This window comes from Tupaia chinensis, unplaced genomic scaffold (assembly GCF_000334495.1).
Source record: "Tupaia chinensis unplaced genomic scaffold, TupChi_1.0 Scaffold144016_1, whole genome shotgun sequence".
In the NCBI taxonomy this organism is placed as follows: Eukaryota; Metazoa; Chordata; class Mammalia; order Scandentia; family Tupaiidae; genus Tupaia; species Tupaia belangeri.
In genome coordinates this window covers 1,560,348-1,581,305 of record NW_006203868.1, presented here as the reverse complement: position 1 = coordinate 1,581,305, position 20,958 = coordinate 1,560,348, and the positions used below count along the sequence as shown (strand labels likewise).

At 38.4% G+C, this 20,958-nt stretch overlaps 1 protein-coding gene across 1 annotated transcript; it reads right to left on the bottom strand.

Annotated features, from left to right (window-relative positions):
* Positions 1-3,662: 3,662 nt before the first annotated feature.
* On the bottom strand, positions 3,663-20,958 carry GCLM (glutamate-cysteine ligase modifier subunit; the record flags this gene model as incomplete). Its single annotated transcript, XM_006165742.3, is given in 7 exon segments — positions 3,663-5,037; positions 7,203-7,317; positions 9,992-10,194; positions 11,107-11,166; positions 13,735-13,819; positions 15,368-15,433; positions 20,883-20,958. Coding segments are annotated over 7 exon segments (775 nt in total), but the record flags the coding sequence as incomplete, so codon positions are not given.

Below are 20,958 nucleotides of genomic sequence, written 5' to 3'. Positions count from 1 at the left end.
TTATTATTGCTGGACTCCCACGTAGTCAACTATGGTCCAAGTCCCATACTGGTGACTTGAAACTCATGCCAGGTGCGTATATGTGCGTGCCCAAGATCCTAAGAGAATGGAGAAGGGATTGCTGCATGGCCATCCCCCTTGGGGGGTAATTTCTTACTTTCTGTCAGATTCTCTCCAGCAAGTGCACACGCCCTATAACAGAAATCTCTCCAGAAAAAAAAAAAAGTGTATATACACACACACACACACACGCACACGCACCCTTTATTAGAACAATGGACCAGTAAACACACCACACTCTTGTATGGCATCTTACACATTTCTCACTGCTTAGGAAACACATTAAAAGTTTTGTTTGGGGGCTGGTAGGTGGCATGGTGGTTAAGGATGCTGGATTCCTACATGGTCGACGATGGTCCAAGTCCCATACCTGGCAGCTTGCTTTCTCACTTTACCTCTCTCTCTCTCTCACTCTGTCCATCTCTGGTCAAATTAAAATAAATATGGTTGAATACAATCTTTAAAAAAATGTTTTGTTTGACTTCTCTGGTAGTGGAACTACATATGGCCATATTATCCTGATATATTTAGGGGAGTCAGGAAGGTTCTAATCTCATTTACACAATGTGACTTTCTTAGACTTATCTACTCCTGAAAGAAGCTATTCTCTTCTATCTAAGAAGTTTTTGAACAAGGTCTTCATTTAATTTCTAAAGTTTACATATAAACTACTTCATCATTCAATAAAAGCATATTTACCAACCAGGCAAACAAGGACCCATGCCCAGAATCACTGCATCTTTTCTTTTGACACTACTATAAAGCAATTTCTTCAGGGAGTCTTTAGTATCCTTACCCTGCTAATCTGTCCCACTTCTTTCCACATGCCCCCAATCCTTTTTACCACTTCTTTCATTGACACAATGGATTATACAGCCTTTTACTGCTCTTATTCATGCACAGATCTCACTTTCCCCTGCAAATATAGCCATGCCATTATATAAGTACATCTTGCTTAACAATGGACTACATATATAACAAAACCATCCCGTAAGATTCTAATACCTTGTGTGTGTGTGTGTATGTGTGTGTATATATATATATATATATATATATATATATATAGTATAGTGTAGGTGCATAATAGGCTATCCCATCCAGGTTTGTGTAAGTACTCTCTATGATGTTTGCATGACAAAATCATTGAATGACTCATTTCTCAGAATGTATCCGTCTTAAGAGACTCATGACTATTATATGCTCCTTGAACATGGTGTATTTTTCATCTCTGTGTCCATCTATAGCACCTTGCACAGTGTCTAGCTCATAGAAGTCATTCAATAAACCTCATTCAATGAAGAGCTTTATGACTTAGATATTTAAAAACCTGTAATTTATTTTCAAATCATACTCAGTTTGAATTCAAATATTTCAAAATCAATATAATGCTTCAGGATGCTTCCAACTATTGAAACAACTCAATTAAAAATATATATACATTCACACTTTAGTTAAATTTGTAATATAGGTAAAATTAAAAACTATTGTAAATATTTAATAGTGTCTTATATTTTGCTTTTAACTTATAGTCAACCATTATAGACACATAGAAAAAGCAGAATTATCTAATTAAAACATTTTCCCTTCCTAAGGTGTGTTTGTAATTCTGAAAACTATAAAAATATTATTAATAGTCATGTTACATATTTTAAAAAAGAAAACCAATTTATCCCATCACCAACTTTACTAGAAAAAGACAGATACAAATTCTGGTACATTAGGAAGTTAATGATGAAAAAGAGGTTCAAAATTATAAGCTGGTATATTTGGGTATAAAAACAAAAAACTCAGATGCTTTAAGTGTTCATGAAAAGTTTCATATTTCTCTAAATGTGGATTTGGCAGAAAGATGAAAACTCATTTTATATTGGCTGACAATATATGGAAAATATGGAAAATACTGGGTGAAAAATCTTGAGAAAATATTTTATAGAGATGTAACTGAGCCTCAGATCTTTTATAACTGAACATTAAGATCCTAATCTTAGGGGCTAGCAGGTGGCATGGTGGTTAAGGGTGCTGAACTCCCACATGGCCGACTATGGTTCGAGTCCTGGACCTGGCAGTTTGTATTCTCACTTTCTCTTTCTCTCAGTCACTCTAAAATAAGCAAATAAATAATATTAAATAAAAATAATTATTAAAAAATAGTTCTCATCTTAAAAAACAAAAAACAAAAACCTAACTTTAGCTATGACACTGTTCTAGTATGGAAAAGCCTGAACCATTCATGGACAGAATAACTTGTTTCCCATTTTAAATAGCTATACAAATTATTTTTTGAGAACTGAAAAAATTTAACTATTATTGTAACTCAAGTTCTAGCACTGGCCACTCCTAAATGGATATGGTATTAATGTAGTAGTGCAATGTGGTCTTCAGACTTCATACAATGTGAATATATTTCGTAAGACACCTTGATTCTTCTGGTGCCCAGTTTCCTAGATGGGAAATCAAGATAGATTCATCAAGGAACAAATTCTGAGTTACAGTTCATTGCGTTAAGTAATGTTCCAGTGTGTTTTGGAAATGCAGTGACAAGCTACATCATCTTTTTGTATTTACTGGAAAAGTAATTATCGGAACTCTTTCTACATTGGGGTCGGATTCACACTTTCTGAGAAAAGATATGTTATGTACACTATTGATAACTTAGCTTTCAGGTTTTATTTTTTTTTAAAGCATTTATTTAGTAGTATCACCAGTCTTTATTTTATGGCTTTTTAGACATTAGGTCCTTAAATGTCTGATAAGTATTCACTATGTTTTGATAGTTTATGAAAAAAACAGTAAGATGTGGACATCAGCTTGAAAAATTAAGTCATTTTTAAAAAATATCAGTTTTTTAAAAGTTGTTCAATAACAAATTCAGGGCAGAAGTGAAACAAAAAAATCATTAACAATCCCTTTCTCAAATCTACATTCCTGTTTTGTCAAGAGTGGAGGGAAGAAATTATGAAAAAGCTCCTGCCCAAAGGATATATTAATATTGTAATTTTTTCCATTTTCAAAATAAGCTTCAAAAAATCCATTTTTATAAGCATAGGGTTTTAAAAATCAATAAATGTGATACCATAGTTCTCTCTTAAAGTACTATCTTGGCCAGATTTAAAACAAAATGATTATTTGTTTAAGGACTTACATGTGATATGTCAAAATGTCTATTTCCAAATTAAAATTTTAACTATATCTAATAACATACACAATATAATGGCCAGGTGACTTTAATAAGCTCAGAGTCAGGGACCAGCAGTTAGCGTAATGGCTATGTCACTGAACTCCCATGTAGTCAATCGCGGTTCGAGTCCCAGAGCCGGTGGCTTAAACTCACGCCAGGCGCATGTGCGTGCATGCCCAAGATCCTGAGAGGAGAATGGAGGAGAAAGGATTGTAGTGTGGCCATCCCCCTGGGGGGTGATTTTTCTCTTTCTGTCTCTCTGGCAAGCACACGCACCCTATAGCAAAAAACCTCTCCAAAAAAAGAAAAAAAAAGCTCAGAGTCAGACAAGTTTTAGCAAATAAATCAACTGACTTCATGTTATAATTCTAATGATCAAATTATCCAATCAGTAAACCACAAAATCTTACTTAGGAAAAGGGTCTACTGTATTTATTCTAAATATGAAACTATAGTCCTTTTCCCTAAGTTGAGAAGACTTGGGCAAATTAGATTTATATAAGCCTGTGGTTTTTAAAATACTGAGATACAAGTAATTCTTAAAGAATTTTTAAAATCACTTGCGTTACAGGTAAAAATTTATAGACTTAAGGAAACCTACAGTATATATATCAAAGGTCACAGCTTATTAGTTGCAATTTTCTGGTTCTTAAACTATATAAGGATAGATATGAAATGATTAAAGATTTTTTTCACCTCTTTTCTGGCTTTTAGTCCCTCAGTTATAGTGGACAACAAGTATCACCTATATCACTCAAGTGATTTTTAACCCAGGGTTCTGTGCCCTCTCCTGTCTCCAGAGCCCACAATGCCGAGCATATGGTAAGTGCTTGAGACTTATTGCATGTTTTTGAATGAGCAGCAATATGCTAAGGATGGATCAAGTTTAAAAATGAATCTGAAGGTGACAGCAATTGCTTTTATAAAACCCCCAAACAATAATTTCAAAGCTTCTAATCTTTTCAGATTTACTTTGGTTTGTCTCTATAAGTAAGAGGAAGAGAAAATATGGCACAAAAATATATGGGAAATCATTGCAACTAAACTACAAGCAAGGACACATTAAAAAAATTTAAGCTTCCATTCATATATTGAAGAGTGAATTTTATTTACACACCTAGTAGATCCCAGCTACTCCAGTTACTCTGAAATGCAACTGTTTTTAATAATGACAGGAAAAATATCTTCCAGTATTTCAGTTTTAACAATTATAATTAAATTGCTTAGTTATACTATAGAGTAAGAAGCAATTAATGATTTTTTTTGAAATAAAAAATATGTATATATTTCACCCTGATGCCTAGGCCAAAATATATCTAACAACAAATTTTCTTGATTTCTATTAGTCATAAAAATAAGGAGAAAATATACTGCAAGTATTTTCTTTATAGGAAATTTCAATTAGAAAACAATAGTTTAATGGAAACAATACAGTGGCTCATATGAGTGGACTGATATGGAGGCAAGAGAAGTATTTGAAACTTGACAGACAACATACTGTCAAATATAACTAAAGAGTATCTGCCTCTATGGCACCATTTACAGGCAGTAACTAGATTTTTACACACCTCAATTTTATCTTAAATTCAAAGGAAATACAGGTCAGTAGGTTAGGAACCTAAGTTGTAGTTAGGAACCCCTTCTTTTAGCTTGTAAAATGTAGCCTTTTGATTTGATAATTCCTCTACTTTTCACAATGACAGAATATCGCAGCAGCCACAGGGGCACCCACTCCTGTGCTTCAATGTCAGGGATGCTTTCCTGAAGGGCTTCTTGGAAACTTGCTTCAGAAAGAAGTTCTAAAACAAACAACAACAAAACCCCCAAGTGTTAAATTAGAAACAGATGCACTTTACCATGTAGGTAAGTATTTATATACAACAAAAGAAACATCTCAAAACAGAATATTAAAAAATATGCTTATAAAAAAGGTGTTAAGTTATGAAGTTGAGCCAGAATATTGTTGAGGATTACAGATAATCTCTCTAAGGTATTCAGCAAGATGCCTGGCCTCCACAGAACTTTAACTATTAAAACTCTTCTTCCTGGGGCAGGCAGGTGGCGTGGTGGTTAAGAGTATGGGACTGCCACATGGCTGACCACCATTCGAGTTCTGGACCTGGCAGCTTGCTTTCTCACTTTCCCTCTCTCTCTCACTCACTCTGTCCCTCTCTCGTCAAACTAAAATAAATAAATAAATAAAGTTAAATAATTAAAAACAATAAAAAGAACTCTCTTTCCTTCCACCCCTCTTCCTCTGATAAAACAGTGAAAAAATAAACAGAGACTACTACTAAAAAATAGTAGACTTTGGTACCAGCAGTTGGCATAATGGCTATGTTGTTAGATTCCCATGTAGTTGATCGCAGTTCGTGTCCCAAACCCAGTGGCTTAAACTCACACTAGGTGCGTGTGTGTGCGTGCGAGCCCAAGATCCCGAGAGGAAAACAGAGAAGGGATTGCAGCGTGGCCACCCCCCTGGGGGGGAGGGATGATTTCTTGCTTTCTGTCTCTCTGTCTCTCTCTTTCTGGTGAGCGCACGTATCCTATAGCAAAAACCTCTCCAAAAAAAAAAAAAAAATTCTCTTCCTTATCCTTCTACAAAAGGCAGACAAGTCACTGTCATTAGTCAAACAGTGTTCTTGACTGATACCACTGATACCAAACGTATGTCTTGATAGTAATGATTAATAAAATATCTAATAAATTACCTGTCCTAATATGCTTATTAAGTTTTATATTAAATTACATCTGCTCTTTTTTTCAGATATTTATCCTATTTAATTAAGTAACTCTTATGTCTAATCTTTGCTGTACTAGACAGGATTTTATATATATTAATATTTAGAATGCTTTAAAAGATCTTTTCTGTGTAATCTAATAATTGTAAACCTTAACGGATCAAATGTTTGTGAAATGATCTCACTTTTCCCCCCATTAGTATAAAGATAAAAATAAAGCTTTCTGAAAATACCATAAAGATATATATATTTTGAACTAGCTATTATGAACAGTTTTAGATGGAACCAGCAGATGTGTAATGGTTATGTTGCAGGACTACCTCCTAGTTGACCACGGTTCGACTCCTGAATCTGGCGGCTTAAAACTTACTCTGGGAGGGACCAGTAGTTAGCGTAATGGCTATGTTGCTGGACTCCCATGTAGTCGACTGCAGTTCAAATCCCGGACCCGGTGGCTTAAACTCACACTGGGTGCTTGTGTGTGCGTGCCCAAGATCCCGAGAGGAGAATGGAGGAGAAGGGATTGCGGCGTGGCCATCCCCCTGGGGGGGGGGGGTGACTTCTTGCTTTCTGTCTCTCTCTGTCTTCCTGGCGAGCACATGTGCCCTATAGCAAAAATCTCTCCATAAAAAAAAAAAAAAAATCACTCTGGGAACATGTGCGTGCGTGCACATGTGCACCTATGTGTGCCCAAAATCCCAAGGAGAATGGAGGAGAAGGGACTCTGGCGTTGTTATCCTTGCTAGCAGGATAATTTCTTGCTTTCTCTCTGTCTGAGTCTGTCTATCCAGTGAGCACATGTGCCCAGGAGCAAAAATCTCTCTCTCAAAAAAAAAAAGTTCTAGGGAACCAGCAGTTAGCATAATGGCTATGTCGCTGGAATCCCACGTAGTCGACCGTGGTTTGCGTCCCGGACCCAGTGGCTTAAAAAACTCACGCCGGCACATGTGCGTGCGTGCCCAGGATCCCGAGAGGAGAATGGATTGCGGCGTGACCATCCCCCCTGGGGGGTGATTTCTCGCTTTCTGTCTCTATGTCTCTCTCTCTCTGTCTGTCTGGTGAGCACACGTGCCCTATAGTGAAAATCTCTCCAAAAAAAAAAAAAAAAGTTCTAGAAACAGCATTGTATACTTATTACTGCATACATTTAAAATGAAACTTCAACAAGCATCTTTGTAAGAAAGCTCATGATCAATCTCTATAAATGAAAATAACAGTTTTACCTTTTGGATCATTATGAGTCAAGAGCTGTATGTCAAATTGTTTAGCAAATGCAGTCAAATCAGGTGGCATCACACAGCAGGAGGCCAGATTAACTTGGTTACTATTTGGTTTAACCTAGAAATGAAAATAAAATCATGGTATGTCTACTAAATTCAGTAACATGAAAAGTAGAAAGCAGTAAAAGCTTTATTTTAGAATATATGAAACATCACATTCTATAATGCTTCAAGTGTACAAAATAGTTTTACATGAATATCTTAATATCTGCTTTTTTAAACCACATTAGTGGCTACAGGGAAAAGGAAAAATAGATCTAGGAAGAGGAAAAAACTGATAAAGCACTACACTATTAAAAAGGCTCCTGCTAGAACCACTTAACCATCTAACACATCTGTCCCAGAAACAAACATGACTCTCTGATGGTTTCAGCTACAGAAGGAATAGAAAGGGAGGGGCAGAATATGTCTTAAAGGCATTTAGAGGATCAAATACAACTAAATACATCTAACTAAATATAAAATATGGCTATTAATCAGATATGTTTTGAAAGAGGAATTTATAACTTCCAATAGTTGCATTGGTTAATATGTATACATTCTGGATCACTGGCCACATTTTGGCTATCACCAAGTCAATGGGAGAAAGGGCAACACTTTACAGTTTTCCTCTCCATAAGAAACTGAAAGTTCTGAAAATCAGGCTGTGGACTGGCCAGCCCTAGTGGTTAAGAAAGCTGGATCCCACATGGCTGGCCAGGCTGTTTGAACCCTGGCCCTGGCAGCTTGAAAAACATGCCAGGTATGTGTGTTTAGGTCCCCAAATCCTGACAGTTGGACAAATATCGAAGAGATTGGGGAGTTGTGCCTTCTCCCTCTCCCAAGTTTCACTGTGGTAAGCACAGCTGTCTTCTGACCAATTTAAAAAAATAACAGGGCTAGCTGGTAGAGTGGTGGTTAAGACAGCTAGATCCCATATGCCGATTGTGTGGTTCAAGTCCTGGACCCAGCAGCTTGAAAAACATGCTGGGTGTGTATATGTGCATGCACAAAATCCCAAGAGAAGGGAGGAGAAGGGATTGTGGCATGGCCATCACCCTGGGGAGTAATTTCTTACTTTCTCTCTCCCTCTCCCTCTGCTTTCTCTGGCAAGTGCACATGCCCAATAGAAAATTTTTTTTATTAAATTAAAAACAGGGAACCAGCAGTTAGCGTAATGGCTATGTTGCTGGATTCCCACGTAGTCGACCACGGTTCGTGTCCCGGACCCGGTGGCTTAAAACTCGCACCGGGCGCATGTGCGTGCGTGCCCAAGATCCCGAGAGGAGAATGGAGGAGAAGGGATTGCGGCGTGACCATCCCCCCTGGGGGGGGATTTCTCGCTTTCTGTCTCTATGTCTCTCTCTGTCTGTCTGGCGAGCGCACGCGCCCTACAGTGAAAATCTCTCCAAAAAAAAAAAAAAAAAAACAGAAAAAGGTTGAGGATGAAGTAAAAGGAATAATAGGAAATGCAGAAAGTAAAGGTAAAATGGCACTACAGTAGCTCTCCCTCCCTTTATCTGTGGTTTTAGTTACCTTTGGTCAATAATGGTCTTAAAATAGGTGAGTACAATTCAATAAGGTATTTTTTAGATACAGAAATCACATTCACGTAACTTTATTATTATACTATTATAATTATCCTATTCTGGGACCAGCAGATGCCATAATGGTTACATCGCTGGACTCCCACAAGGTCGACGATGGTTCAAATTCCAGGCCTGGCAGCTTTAAACTCATGCTGAGTGCATGTGTGTGTGTGCCCAAAATCCTGAGAGGTAACTGAAGAAGGGACTGCGGCATGGCCATCCCTCCCTGGGGTGTGTGTGTGTGATCATTTCTTGCTTTCTGTCTCTTTTTCTTTCTTTGGCGAGCACATGCACCCTTATGCAAACTCTCTAAAAAAATAATAATTATCCTATTCCATTATTATTGTTATTTATCTTTTACTGTGCCTAATTTATGAATTGAACTTTATTGTAAACACATTATATACAGGAAAAAAACATAGTATGTATACGTTTCCCGTATGCAAAACAAGTCCTCAAATAAATCCTGTGGAAACTTCCATAATAAATTTTGTAGATTATCAGACCAGAGGGTGCGGGTGATTAGTTTACGACATTGATCCCATATTAAGTTATATGAACTAAGAGTCTTACATGTCTTTAAATATTTGTTATATATAATATTCCCTTAATTGAGAAACTAGATTTATAGCCTAGTAACACTTAAGAAAATATAAGGTTTTTATCACATAAGTAAAACTGAAGGGAATTATTCATTTGTCTAGGAATATATCAAAACACATTTTCTTTTTTAAGGAATTACTTTATTTTACTTTATTTTATTTATTTATTTTAATATGACCAGAGAGGGACAGAGTGAGACAGAAAGAGAAAGAAAGTGAGAAAGCAAGTCACCAGGTCCAGGACTCAAACTGCAGTTGGCCACGTAGGAGTCTAGTGCCCTTAACCACCAGGCCCCCTGCCGGCCCCCAAAACACATTTTCTAAAATGTTTTAATCACTCATTTTAAATGGGATTAGTATTTTGTTCAATTATATATATATATATATATAAACATTTTTTCTCAAAACCCCAAACCCCATGGCTTCATATAAAGCCTGCCTCAAAACTCCCACATCTGGAATAGGCACCCCAGTGAGTGTCCCCTAGGGCATGATGCCCAACAGCACAGTGCAGACGGAAAAGGCAGGTCCCCAGAGTGCTCACCATCTAGCCATCCTTTACCTGTGCCCACTGATACAGCTGTTCCAGCTGTGTTTTGTCCAGATCAGAGGTACCTATAGCAACAATCTTTTTGCTCTGAACTAAGTTTTCTAATTCCTCCCAGTAAGGCTGTAAGTGCTCCAAGGAGAGATTAACCCCGTCTTCAATGGGAGGCGACGCAATGATCACAGAGTCCAGCTGTGCAACTCCAAGGACTGAACAGGCTAATGGGAAGAACACAGAGAGCATCAATGTTAATAAAAACATAATAAAAACAAACGGTGCAAATGTACTCAAAGTATCCCACTGAGTTCTGTCCATATCATTTACTAGTTTTCTATATAGGATACATTATTTTATAATTTACCTTTCATTTCAAACATTTCCATGTATTAAAAATGTGTAGGTATTTATTCACCTCTGTGTGGCAAGCAAGGAGGTTCCTTTGACCTGCCTTCTTCCTAGGGATCTTAGAGCTACAGCAGGTTCCTCTTTTAAGGGAATGGGCTTCCTGCTTATTTCCTAAGCCACAGGATTTTTTGGTTAGCTCCTATATCATCCTAAAATTTTCTCCTCCTGTTCTACTTGCTCACTGTATCTTAAATGGATGATCACAAGAACTCTGACCTAATATTCTGTAGTTGGTAGTCATGGCAAAGTTAAACCTGAGACTCTGAAAAACTAAATGTATAGTCTTAATCTGTATTTACACAAGTAGACAATTTCTTAATTTCCATGAAGATAACTTAAGAGTTTATTTTAAGCGATTATATTCCATCTACATTAGGGAGCCAGTTATTTAAGTTTCAAACATGTAAAATAAATACTGGAAGAATTTTTAAAAGTCCTGATAACTGTAATACTATAATAACCTAACCAAATGCCAAAAATAGATATGAAATATAATGGTGGTGGTGTTTTGTTATTTTATTTATAATATTATAGGGCTGAGAATAAACATTTGACCCTATCTACATCAATATGATTCTATAGAAGCCTTAAGAAATTGGCTAGAACTTTAACATGGAAATCAGCTCATTTTCTTTTTTTACCTTAATATGAATATAAGTTATAACTAACATACCTACACTAATTTAAAGTCTATTATTAAGGCCAAAAGTGAAATTTTTGCTTACCCATGTCAACTGCATTTCTAGTTGATGATGAAGAGTTTGATCCCACAATGAACAGTTTTGCTAGGTAAGAACATAAAACAAATTACTACATGTAGATACACATTTTACTACATTGCTAGAATACTAAGATGACAATCCTAAATGCTATTTTTTCCTTTCCTCCTCCTATAATTTTACAGACACAAATTTTCTTGCACAGCGTTTCTTATAGCTGTCCCTTCTTTTCTACTGCTGATAATCTTCCTAAAGCACTGCCTTCCTCACGTTACTCCCCCAGTGAAATTCCATCATAACTCCCTTGCCAAATGAGAGTTAATATTTACCATTTTGGTTTAACCTTAGCTCCCACAATTACACTCTAGGAAAACCTTCCCCACCATTATTCCCATCCATGAATTTGCACTATCTGAAACGGCCTCCTCTCCCTCAAAGATAAGGCCATTTTAGATAGGTATAAATAAGAAAGTTGTTCATATGGAGAGAATTTTTACACCCATTGAAATGTCAAGCCCAGGGCTAGCAAGTGGTGTGGTGGTTAAGGCAGCTGGATTCCCATGTGGCCAACTGTGGTTTGAGTTCTGGACCTGGTGGTTTGAGAATCATGCCGGGCGCATGTGCATGCCTGCCTAGCAGTCCAAGAAAAGAATGAAGGAGAAGGTATTGCGGCATGGCCATCCCCCTGAGGGGTGTGATTTCTGACTTCCCTCTTTCTGTCTCTGTCTCTCTTCTCCAGTGAGCACATGTGCCCTGAGGCAAAACCTAAAAAAACAACAACAACAAAAAAAAAACCAACAAAAACTCAAGCCCTACAGGCAGTGAGGACAACTTGTAAGAGATCCAAGATGGATCTACATCATATGAATTACCATCAACCACAAAAGAACACTGTTTTTACTTCCTTTCCAACAGTCATGTGAAATTAACAGGAAGAAATGGGTTTGCAAGCACTTACTGGCTGTGTGGCAACTTTCAAGCTATTTAATGTCACTAGTGCAATGGGGATAACAGGCCTACCTTGCAGGACTGTTCTGGGAATTATAGAAAGAAATATAACAATAAAGTACCAAGTATAGTGCCTGATATGAAGCAAGATTTGACGAATAGTAATTTTTATTAACACAATCAAAAGACAAGGTCCTATCTCACCTTATGCTTCCACCTCAGTAACAATAACAACATAGCAACAACCATGACAGTAACAATATAGTAGTAAATAATGGCTACCTAGCATTAACTTATGGCAGGCACTGTGCTAAGTACCGCTTCTGTCATTTCATCCTTTTTAAAATTTTTTTGGAGAGGTTTTTGCTATAGGGTGCATGCGCTCGCCAGACAGATAGAGACAGAGAGACAGAAAGCGAGAAATCGCCCCCCAGGGTGGATGGTCACGCCACAATCCCTTCTCCTCCATTCTCCTCTTGGGATCTTGGGCACGCACGCACACGCGCCCGGCGTGAGTTTAAGCTGCCAGGTCCAGGACTTGAACTGCAGTCGACTACGTGGGAGTCCAGTGACAGAGCCATTACGCTAACTGCTGGTCCCATCATTTCATCCTTTTTATAAGAAAACTGTGAAACAGATACATTCCCCATTTATATATGAGGAAACTAAGGCTCTGCAATATTAAATACTTTGTTAAAACAGGATTAAAACAGCTAATAATGTACACACATAAGAATTTCAATCTAGTCGAGCTCAAGTTTTTTCTTTTTTAATGTTTATTAATTATTCCTTCTGTGAGAGGCAGTAACGGAATGGGGGGGGGGAAACGGTAACGGAATGGGGGGGGGGAAAGAGAGTGAGTGTGTGTGTGTGTGTGTGTGTGTGTGTGTGTATGTTTGAGAGAGAGAGAGAGAGAGAGAGAGAGAGAGATGGACAGGCACCCCACAGGGCTTCATGACGTTCTCCACTCTGTCTCAGCCAGCCCGGATCATGGGCACATCTGCATGCACCACCAGTGTGTGTACAGAGGCTTCTGTATGCAAACCTGGCACCTTCCTGTGCGGGTCAGTTGCATTACCGCTGCACCACCATCTGGGCCCAAGCACAAGCTTTTAATGGCTATGCTCTGCTCACTGAAAGCGGAGGGCAAGAGGAGCACATCTTCTCATTTTTGTTTCCGTTGAGCCTAGTGCAGTTTCTGGAATGTAGTAATCACTCACTACACTTACTGAACGAGTATAAAATGTCTTTTCTTTCTGTCCATGAAGCTTGTAATCCAGACTTGTTTCTATACTCCCAGGCCACCTCAGTCATTGCTTCCCAGTATTCAACCAGAAAGGGAGGGCCTAGGCTAGATTTGGGGTAGATGCCACTCTCTCAGCCTCCCTTCATCCTTCCTATTTCCTTCACCTTTATCTTTCTACTGCTCTGAAGTCTGACCCATAAATTACATGACATGACACAAGAACACTATGAACAGCAGGTTCAAATTTTATTCTGACTTCACTGAAATAGCTAGCACTGACTTCCCTCTTAGAGTTGACATCAGAATTATATTTAAAAAGAATATTTTAGTGACTGAACCACTCATTACAGGAAGTAAAGAAAGGCTTATTCCTATGGCTGACAAAACCTCACTATTGTTTCCACTGCAAGACAAAATGAATTGTAAAGGCTGGACTTTACCAGAAACTTTCATTTCTTCTCTTTCTTCAGGATTTATCTTTTCTACTGCATGAGATACAGTGCACTCCAAGACATCTGGAAACTCCTGTAACAAACACATATTTACCATAAATATAAAATTAATGTTTCTGATTAATTATAAATTTTCAATCCATAATGCCCTTTAGAAGCAGAGACTCATAAGACAACAGGGTTCTTTACCTGAGGTCTGCATGGGCTTCACATGGGTTTTAAAGTCCAGAAATACAGTAAAATTCACTGTGTATGGATGTGTGTTAGTGTACATAGCTGTTTTCTAGGGAAAAGTGTTTCACTTTGATCAGGTATTCAGAGGGATTCATGATTAAAAATATTTAAATTTAAAAAATAAGCAGGGGGAGAGGTATGTGAGAAGTTAGGACCAGTAGCACAGTAGATAATTTTACTTTTTTTTTTTTTTTTTTTGCCATAGGTTGTGTGCCATAGGTCTTTCCAGAGAGAGATAGGGGGAAAGTGAGAAATCACCCTCCAGGGGGAAGAACACACCACAATCAGTTCTTCTCCATCCTCCTCCTGGGATTTTGGGCACGTGCATACATATGTCTGGTGTGATTTTCAAGACACTAGGTCCAGGACTCAAACTGCAGTCAGTCATGTGGGAGTCCAGCTACCTTAACCATAGCTGGCCCTGATAATTTTACTTTTAAAATAAACCAACCAAAAATAACAATCCATTCAGACAGCACTCCCAACAGGTGTGACCCACCCCTAGGCTCAGCCAGTCTCAGATAGAGGACACGGGCATCTCCAGAGTACTCAGGGAGGTCTCCAGACTGAAGCCCAGAAACTTCCCACGTGGGTCAGCCTTGCAGAGCATTGCATTTTAGTCACGTCTTACCACTGCACCAGCAATGGCCCCTTCCTCGTGATTCTCGGCCACATTACAACGCCTAACACATACCAAGCGTTCTATGTTTACAAGTGCATAAACAGAATAAATGGCCATTACAGAGAAACAGATTGATAAAAGGCATTATTAATGTATGCATGGCAGTTATAAGGTTATAAAATTACAAAGGGAAGTTTCCCAGGGAATACAAGTATTTCTGGCACATGTACTTACTTCATTTTAATGCAGTCTATATAATGTGATAGGAGCCTTTGGCTGAATTCCATTTCAAAGGCTGGTTTGCAGATACTGTTTTGTATACTAACATGATGATAACCATATGTGACATTTAATGCAACATAGTTCCTTATGGTTTCATCAGAAATTGCCATTTGAAAATTTATTTCTAGTGACATTACTGGGGTGATACACTGTCAAAGCAATCTACCAGTCACCTGATAATCATTCCTGTAGTAGGTCAAATATAAGAACATAGGTCAAATATAAAATATAAAAATAAAATATTGATGAGGATTAAGCAGAAGAATCCTGGTGTCTTGTCTTTTTGGAAAGTTGACCAGAGTCCGGATTTTCTGTTTTCTGCTTCAGCCTACTAGGTCAAACTGCTATCTCAGCACATCAGCCAGCAAGAGGTTTACAGCTAATTGCCTACTGACTTCCCTCAAAAACATTAAGGAAATTAACTGCCTGCTTACTTCACTTTCCCCTTGACCTGCATAATGTTTGTATTCACATTTCACTTACCCTGACCAAATCTGGGTTGATTTGGGAACTCCACTCATTCAAGGTCTTTTGAATACAATCTCGAAGCTGCAAAAGGAATGCATTTTGAAACTGTTAATCAAACTCTATACACGTTTTGTACTTTGACAGTAATATATAGTTTGATAGTTAAGCAGGAAAAAAGATCCCAATAGAAAATACCACAAACCCCCAATTTTAACTGTAGAAGGTCTTCGCTTCCTTTAACATAGTTAAATTTGACCTGTTTTTATCCTACTTAGTTCTCAGATGTTCTTGACCTAAAGCAGTCGTCTTAATTATTTTTAATGTGTTTTTATACTAGTGAAAATTTACATAAACTTTTGAGAGCATAAAATATTCATAATAATTCTTAAAAAGAAGAAAAAAGAAAGTGTTTTTAAAGAATAAGGTCTAGGGACTGGCAGGTGGTATGATGGTTAGGGGTATTGGACTCCCGCATGGCTAACCATGATTCGAGTCCCGGACCTGGAGGCTTGCTTTCTCGCTTTCTCTCTCTCTGTGTCTTGCCCTGGTCAAATTAAAGATAACAATAATGATAAATAAAATAAAGGAAATCATTCTCAAAAAAAAAAAGAATAAAGTCTATAAACAGAAGAACTTGGATTCAAGCCATGGACCATCTGACTGGAATCTATACTGATCATCATGCTACATTCCTCAAAGATAAATAAATGATACAGAGTAAGTGTGGCCAGAGAAACTTCGACATCAGATTCATTTGTGGCATTTATTAAAAATTCAGGGGCTAGCCTCATCCATAGCACAGCAGTTAAGTGTTGTGCATGGAAAGCTGGATCCCAAATGGCTGACCATGGTATGAATCCTGGCCTCAGTGGCTTGAGACACTGAGAAATGGAGGAAAAGGGATTGTAGTGTAATTGTGCCCCACTGGGGAGAAGCTTTCTCGCCACTCCCTCTCTCTCTCTCTGGCCAGTGCATGTATGTACCCACTAACAAATTTCAAATGAAAAAATCAGGTTCCTGAGCCAGATCCTCGACCTGCTGAATCTCTCTCCAAGAGCAGCCAGACTTCCACTTTAACAAGCATACCAGGGAATCACTGAGTATTCTAAAGCCTGAGATTCACCAAGACAGACATAGCTTTCAGAAGTCAACTTCCTAACGGCAGTCCACAAGTCACTCCCTAATACCCCAATCTGTCTTCAATACTGTTTTTGTTTGTTTGTTTGTTTGTTTTTAATAGTGTCACTGGGGAAAGACAAAGTGGTTTTTTTTTTTGGACAGGTTTTTGCTATAGGGTGCGTGCACTTGCCAGAGAGACAGAGAGAGAAAGTGAGAAGTCACCCCCTGGGGGGGATGGCCACGCCGTAATCCCTTCTCCTCCATTCTCCTCTCAGGATCTTGGGCACACACGCACACACGCCCAGCATGAGTTTAAGCCACTGGTCTGGGACCCAACCATAGTTGACTACATGGGAGTCCAGCAACATAGCCATTACGCCAACTGCTGGTCCCCAGAAGTTTTTTTTTTTTTAAGAGTTATTTATTTAACTTTATCATTACTACTTTTAAAAAAATTTCGAATGCACCATCACCAGGGAGAGACACAGAGAGAGAGAAAGCAACGTTCGGGGCTTGAACTGCAATGAGCCATGTGGGAGTCTAGTGCCTTAACCATTACGCCACCTGCTGGCCCCTTCAATACTGTTTTAAATGAATGAACATTTTTATACAAATATTATAGTATGTTGTAAACTCATTAAGATGTTATTCATTGAGACCAGCAGATGGCATAATGGTTACATTGCTGGACTCTCATATGGCCGACTGCAGTTCAAGCCCTGGACCTGGAGACTTGAAACTCACACTGGGCATGTGTGCATGCATGCCCAAAATCCTGAGAGGAGAATAGAGGAGAAGGGACTGTGGTGTGTGGCCATCTGCCCTGGGAAGTGATCTCTGGCTTTCTGTCTGTCTCTGTGTCTCTCTTTGGCAAGCGTACACACACTATAGCAAAAATTTCTCCCTTAAAAAAAAAGAAAAGGTTATTTTTATATCTCTTGTGTAAGTATCTTTCTGAGTTATTTGATAGTGGTTCAAAGCAAGACAATCAATCGCACGGTGAGAGCCTACAGACATATAATGGAACAAAGAATTCATGAAATGATACTTATGCTCACTACATGCCAGGCACTCTGACGGCTTCTATCAATGAGAAAAAAAATGCACTGCTCCATGACTCGCTAAACTGATTTATGACCACAATGGTCCAACATTAGCAGTTTGAAATCATTGCCTTATAGATAACCAAGGGCACAGTGCTCTGCGTTCTGTGGACAATCAATGAAAAAAAAGAAATGAGTAACTAGAAGCAAGGCCCTGAATTGCAAAAGCATTTTCCTAACAGCAACAACAGAGGCTAAACTTCTGAACTCATTATCTGAACTATGATGGCTTATGATAGAAATTGATAGAGGCACTTTACTGCTTTTATCTGAGTACAGATAATACAGCAGACAAGTGGATAGAGCCATCCATGTTAAGATTTACAATCCACAACAATAATTTATGTTCTATCCACTGTAACCCACTTAAATTCTAATTGCAAGGTCTGTATCTTTATACAAAACATACTTTTTTTTAAGAATTATTTAATTTTATTTATCTTTTTTTAAAATTTGCTATAGGGCACATGTGCTTACAAGAGACAGAGAGTGAGAGAATGAGTGAGAAAGCAGCCACCAGGTCTGGGACTTGAACCAAGGTCAGCCATGTGGGAGTCCAGTACTTTAATCACCTTGGTGCCTGCTGGCCCCACAAAACATACTTATAATTAAAGTCTGTAAATTAAAATTAATTGATAATCTTTTTAGACAGAATTATAAGTCAACATTCTTTTAAAAATTAGTAAAATTTAAGTGATCAGGACCAAGCAAGAAGTTAACAATTCTATAAGTACTTTGGCTCAAATCATGAGAGAATTCTAAGAAATTTCCCTCTGCAGGATGGCTCATTTGCAGTTAAGGCTTTTTTAAAGAACTCTTCCATTCTGCGGGCCAGCAGGTAGCATGATGGTTGAGGTGCTGGAGGACTCCCACATGGCTGACTGCAGTCAGTCCTGAACCAGGCAGCTCGCTTTCTCACTTTCCCTCTCTCTCTGTCTCTATCAGGTGAGTGCACATGCCCTGTAGCAAATTTATAAAAATAATAATAAATAAAATTAAAAATAAATTCTAAAAAAATATAGAATTCTTCTATTCTGGAAGATTAAGTATATTTTCAGAATATTCATTCCCTTCTTGAAATAATTTCTTTAATCTTGGATTCTGCAAAATGTCAGGACATAGAACAGTCTAATGTTAAAATTACATGAACAACTCACTGACTTTATCACAAACCTAATGATTTTGAATCTTATAAATCACGTTATCTATACTGACTGACCATTAACTTTGTACTTCTTTTGTTCTTTGCACTGGCCATTCTTATCATACACGCACAGTATCACTGAAGATATGTATCGCCATAATTTGTTGTATCATTATATATGGAATTGTATAAGAGTTTTTTTTAAATATCACATGGTTTAACTGTTTAAAGACCCTGAGGACAGAGAATTGGGCAAAACAGTCCTATAATGGCCCATCTGAAAAATTTTGACTTCATAAAATTTCAGCGACTCAAAAAATCTGGCACAGGTCATAGCATCAAGAAAGGAACTAGAAGAGACCTTTTAAGAAATTCAATTGAACTCTCTGCCCAAGTTTAATCTCTACAGTGAGGTGCAACTGTGTGTCAACACACCCCAGTGTAGGGCTCTGGATGTCAGAGTTCTTTACTTGCCTCTCCTAATAAGCTGTCATAGTTTACCAACAATATGATGCCATCCTTCAAGTTTTCCAATTTATTTAGTTTTTGTCCCAATCTTATGAACCACCCTAAATAATACGCTTCAAATGAAAATTAGTCCTTTGAACAATGTTTTTCAAAGTAAGGGGTGTGAATAATTAATGCATTAAGAAATCACATTTTAAAAAATTGAAATAGGGTAGAAAAATCAGAATACATACTATATAATAAGGATTATATAGTATAGATTTTGTGAAATTTGTTTCAGATATATGAACTGGACTTCAAGGTAAAATGCACTTACAATGTTTGCATCAAAACTCTGAAAGACACCACTCTGGAGTGTTACAGTAAGATAAGAAAGATCAAACTTCTCCCATTAATAGCAACATACAAGATGCTGTATTAAACCATAACCATCAGGTGCTGGAAGAAATTAAGGGTCTATCTACCAAGTACTGAAAAATTTATTTTTAGAAGAAGCAGTCAAAGTGAGTGGTTTAAACAACACATACAAAGTGAGCTGGGACCTGATTCCAATGGAAGTTACAACAGAGTCCCCATACCCTATGAAGAACTCTCAACCCCATAACTGGGCACAGGCCCAGCATACTCAGAGGGATGCCATGAGCGCCCACCGCCAACATCTCATGAGAGAAAATCACCTATCTCTTTCCTCCTGACAGTTCAGAACCATGTGATAACCACACAGTTTAAAAGAAAAACCTTTTGTTCTAACCACGATTTTATATTTTCTCTGATGAAATCAAATGATAGGGAAACATTCCTTTTCATAAAGACTTCAGGAAGTTCAAGGAAAAAAACAGAAGTAACACAGGACTTAATTTCGATGCAAAGAAACTTGAAATCCAGACATGGTGGATAAAATTTTTCCATAATGAGGATTTTGCATGATCTTTTTAAAAGACTGCTCATGATATCATAACAGCCCAGGAAGGAAGGTATTATCACCCTATTTTAAAGCAACGTTAACAGACTCAGGGAGAGTAACCTTTCCAAAGTCGTGCAGTTTTAAATGTAATGGTTTGTTTTATTATTTTTTTAAAATACTAAAATTGTCCCAAACCATCAGTAGGCCTTGACAATTGTATGTAGTCAGCAGCTGACCATCCGCTCAAGAATGGACAACAAATATGTAACAAGTATGTAATTCCAGGTTAATCTCCAATTAGTAACTAATCTTTGGGCAAAAAGATAGATTAATTTCCAGAAAACAAAATATGCCTTATTCCAAAGCCAACGATAGAGAACCTAGTGTCAACATCCTGTAAGTCGAGCGTGTAAAGACTACTCCTTCATATGAACCCACCAAAGGCAGTGTCTGAAATACTCCTTTACTTGCAGGGGAAGGGCAGGGAGCGAGGGACAGGGAGCCGGGTGCATTTGGAGTTTGGATACTGGCCGTAAGCACTGACGGAGGTGCCATTCAGTGTGCAGTTGCACCTGCTAAGTTTAGAGGAGGCCCTGCCCCCGGCAGCAGGTCTGGAGCGAGGTCGCACCGACATCGGCCCAGCAGCCACACCTGAGAGAGCCCAGGTGAGCGCCTCCCCGCGCCCGAATCCGGTCGCCCTCCCGGGACGCGGGCGCTTCCTAGCTCCCGGAGCCGCCCAGCCTGGCCCGCGGCCTGCCCGGGAGCCCCGCGTCTCCGCTCGCCCGCGCTCACCTCCTCGCTGTGCGTGGACGGACACTTCTTCCGCAGGCGGCCCCAGTTGAGCAGGTTCCCGGTCTGCAGGTGCAGG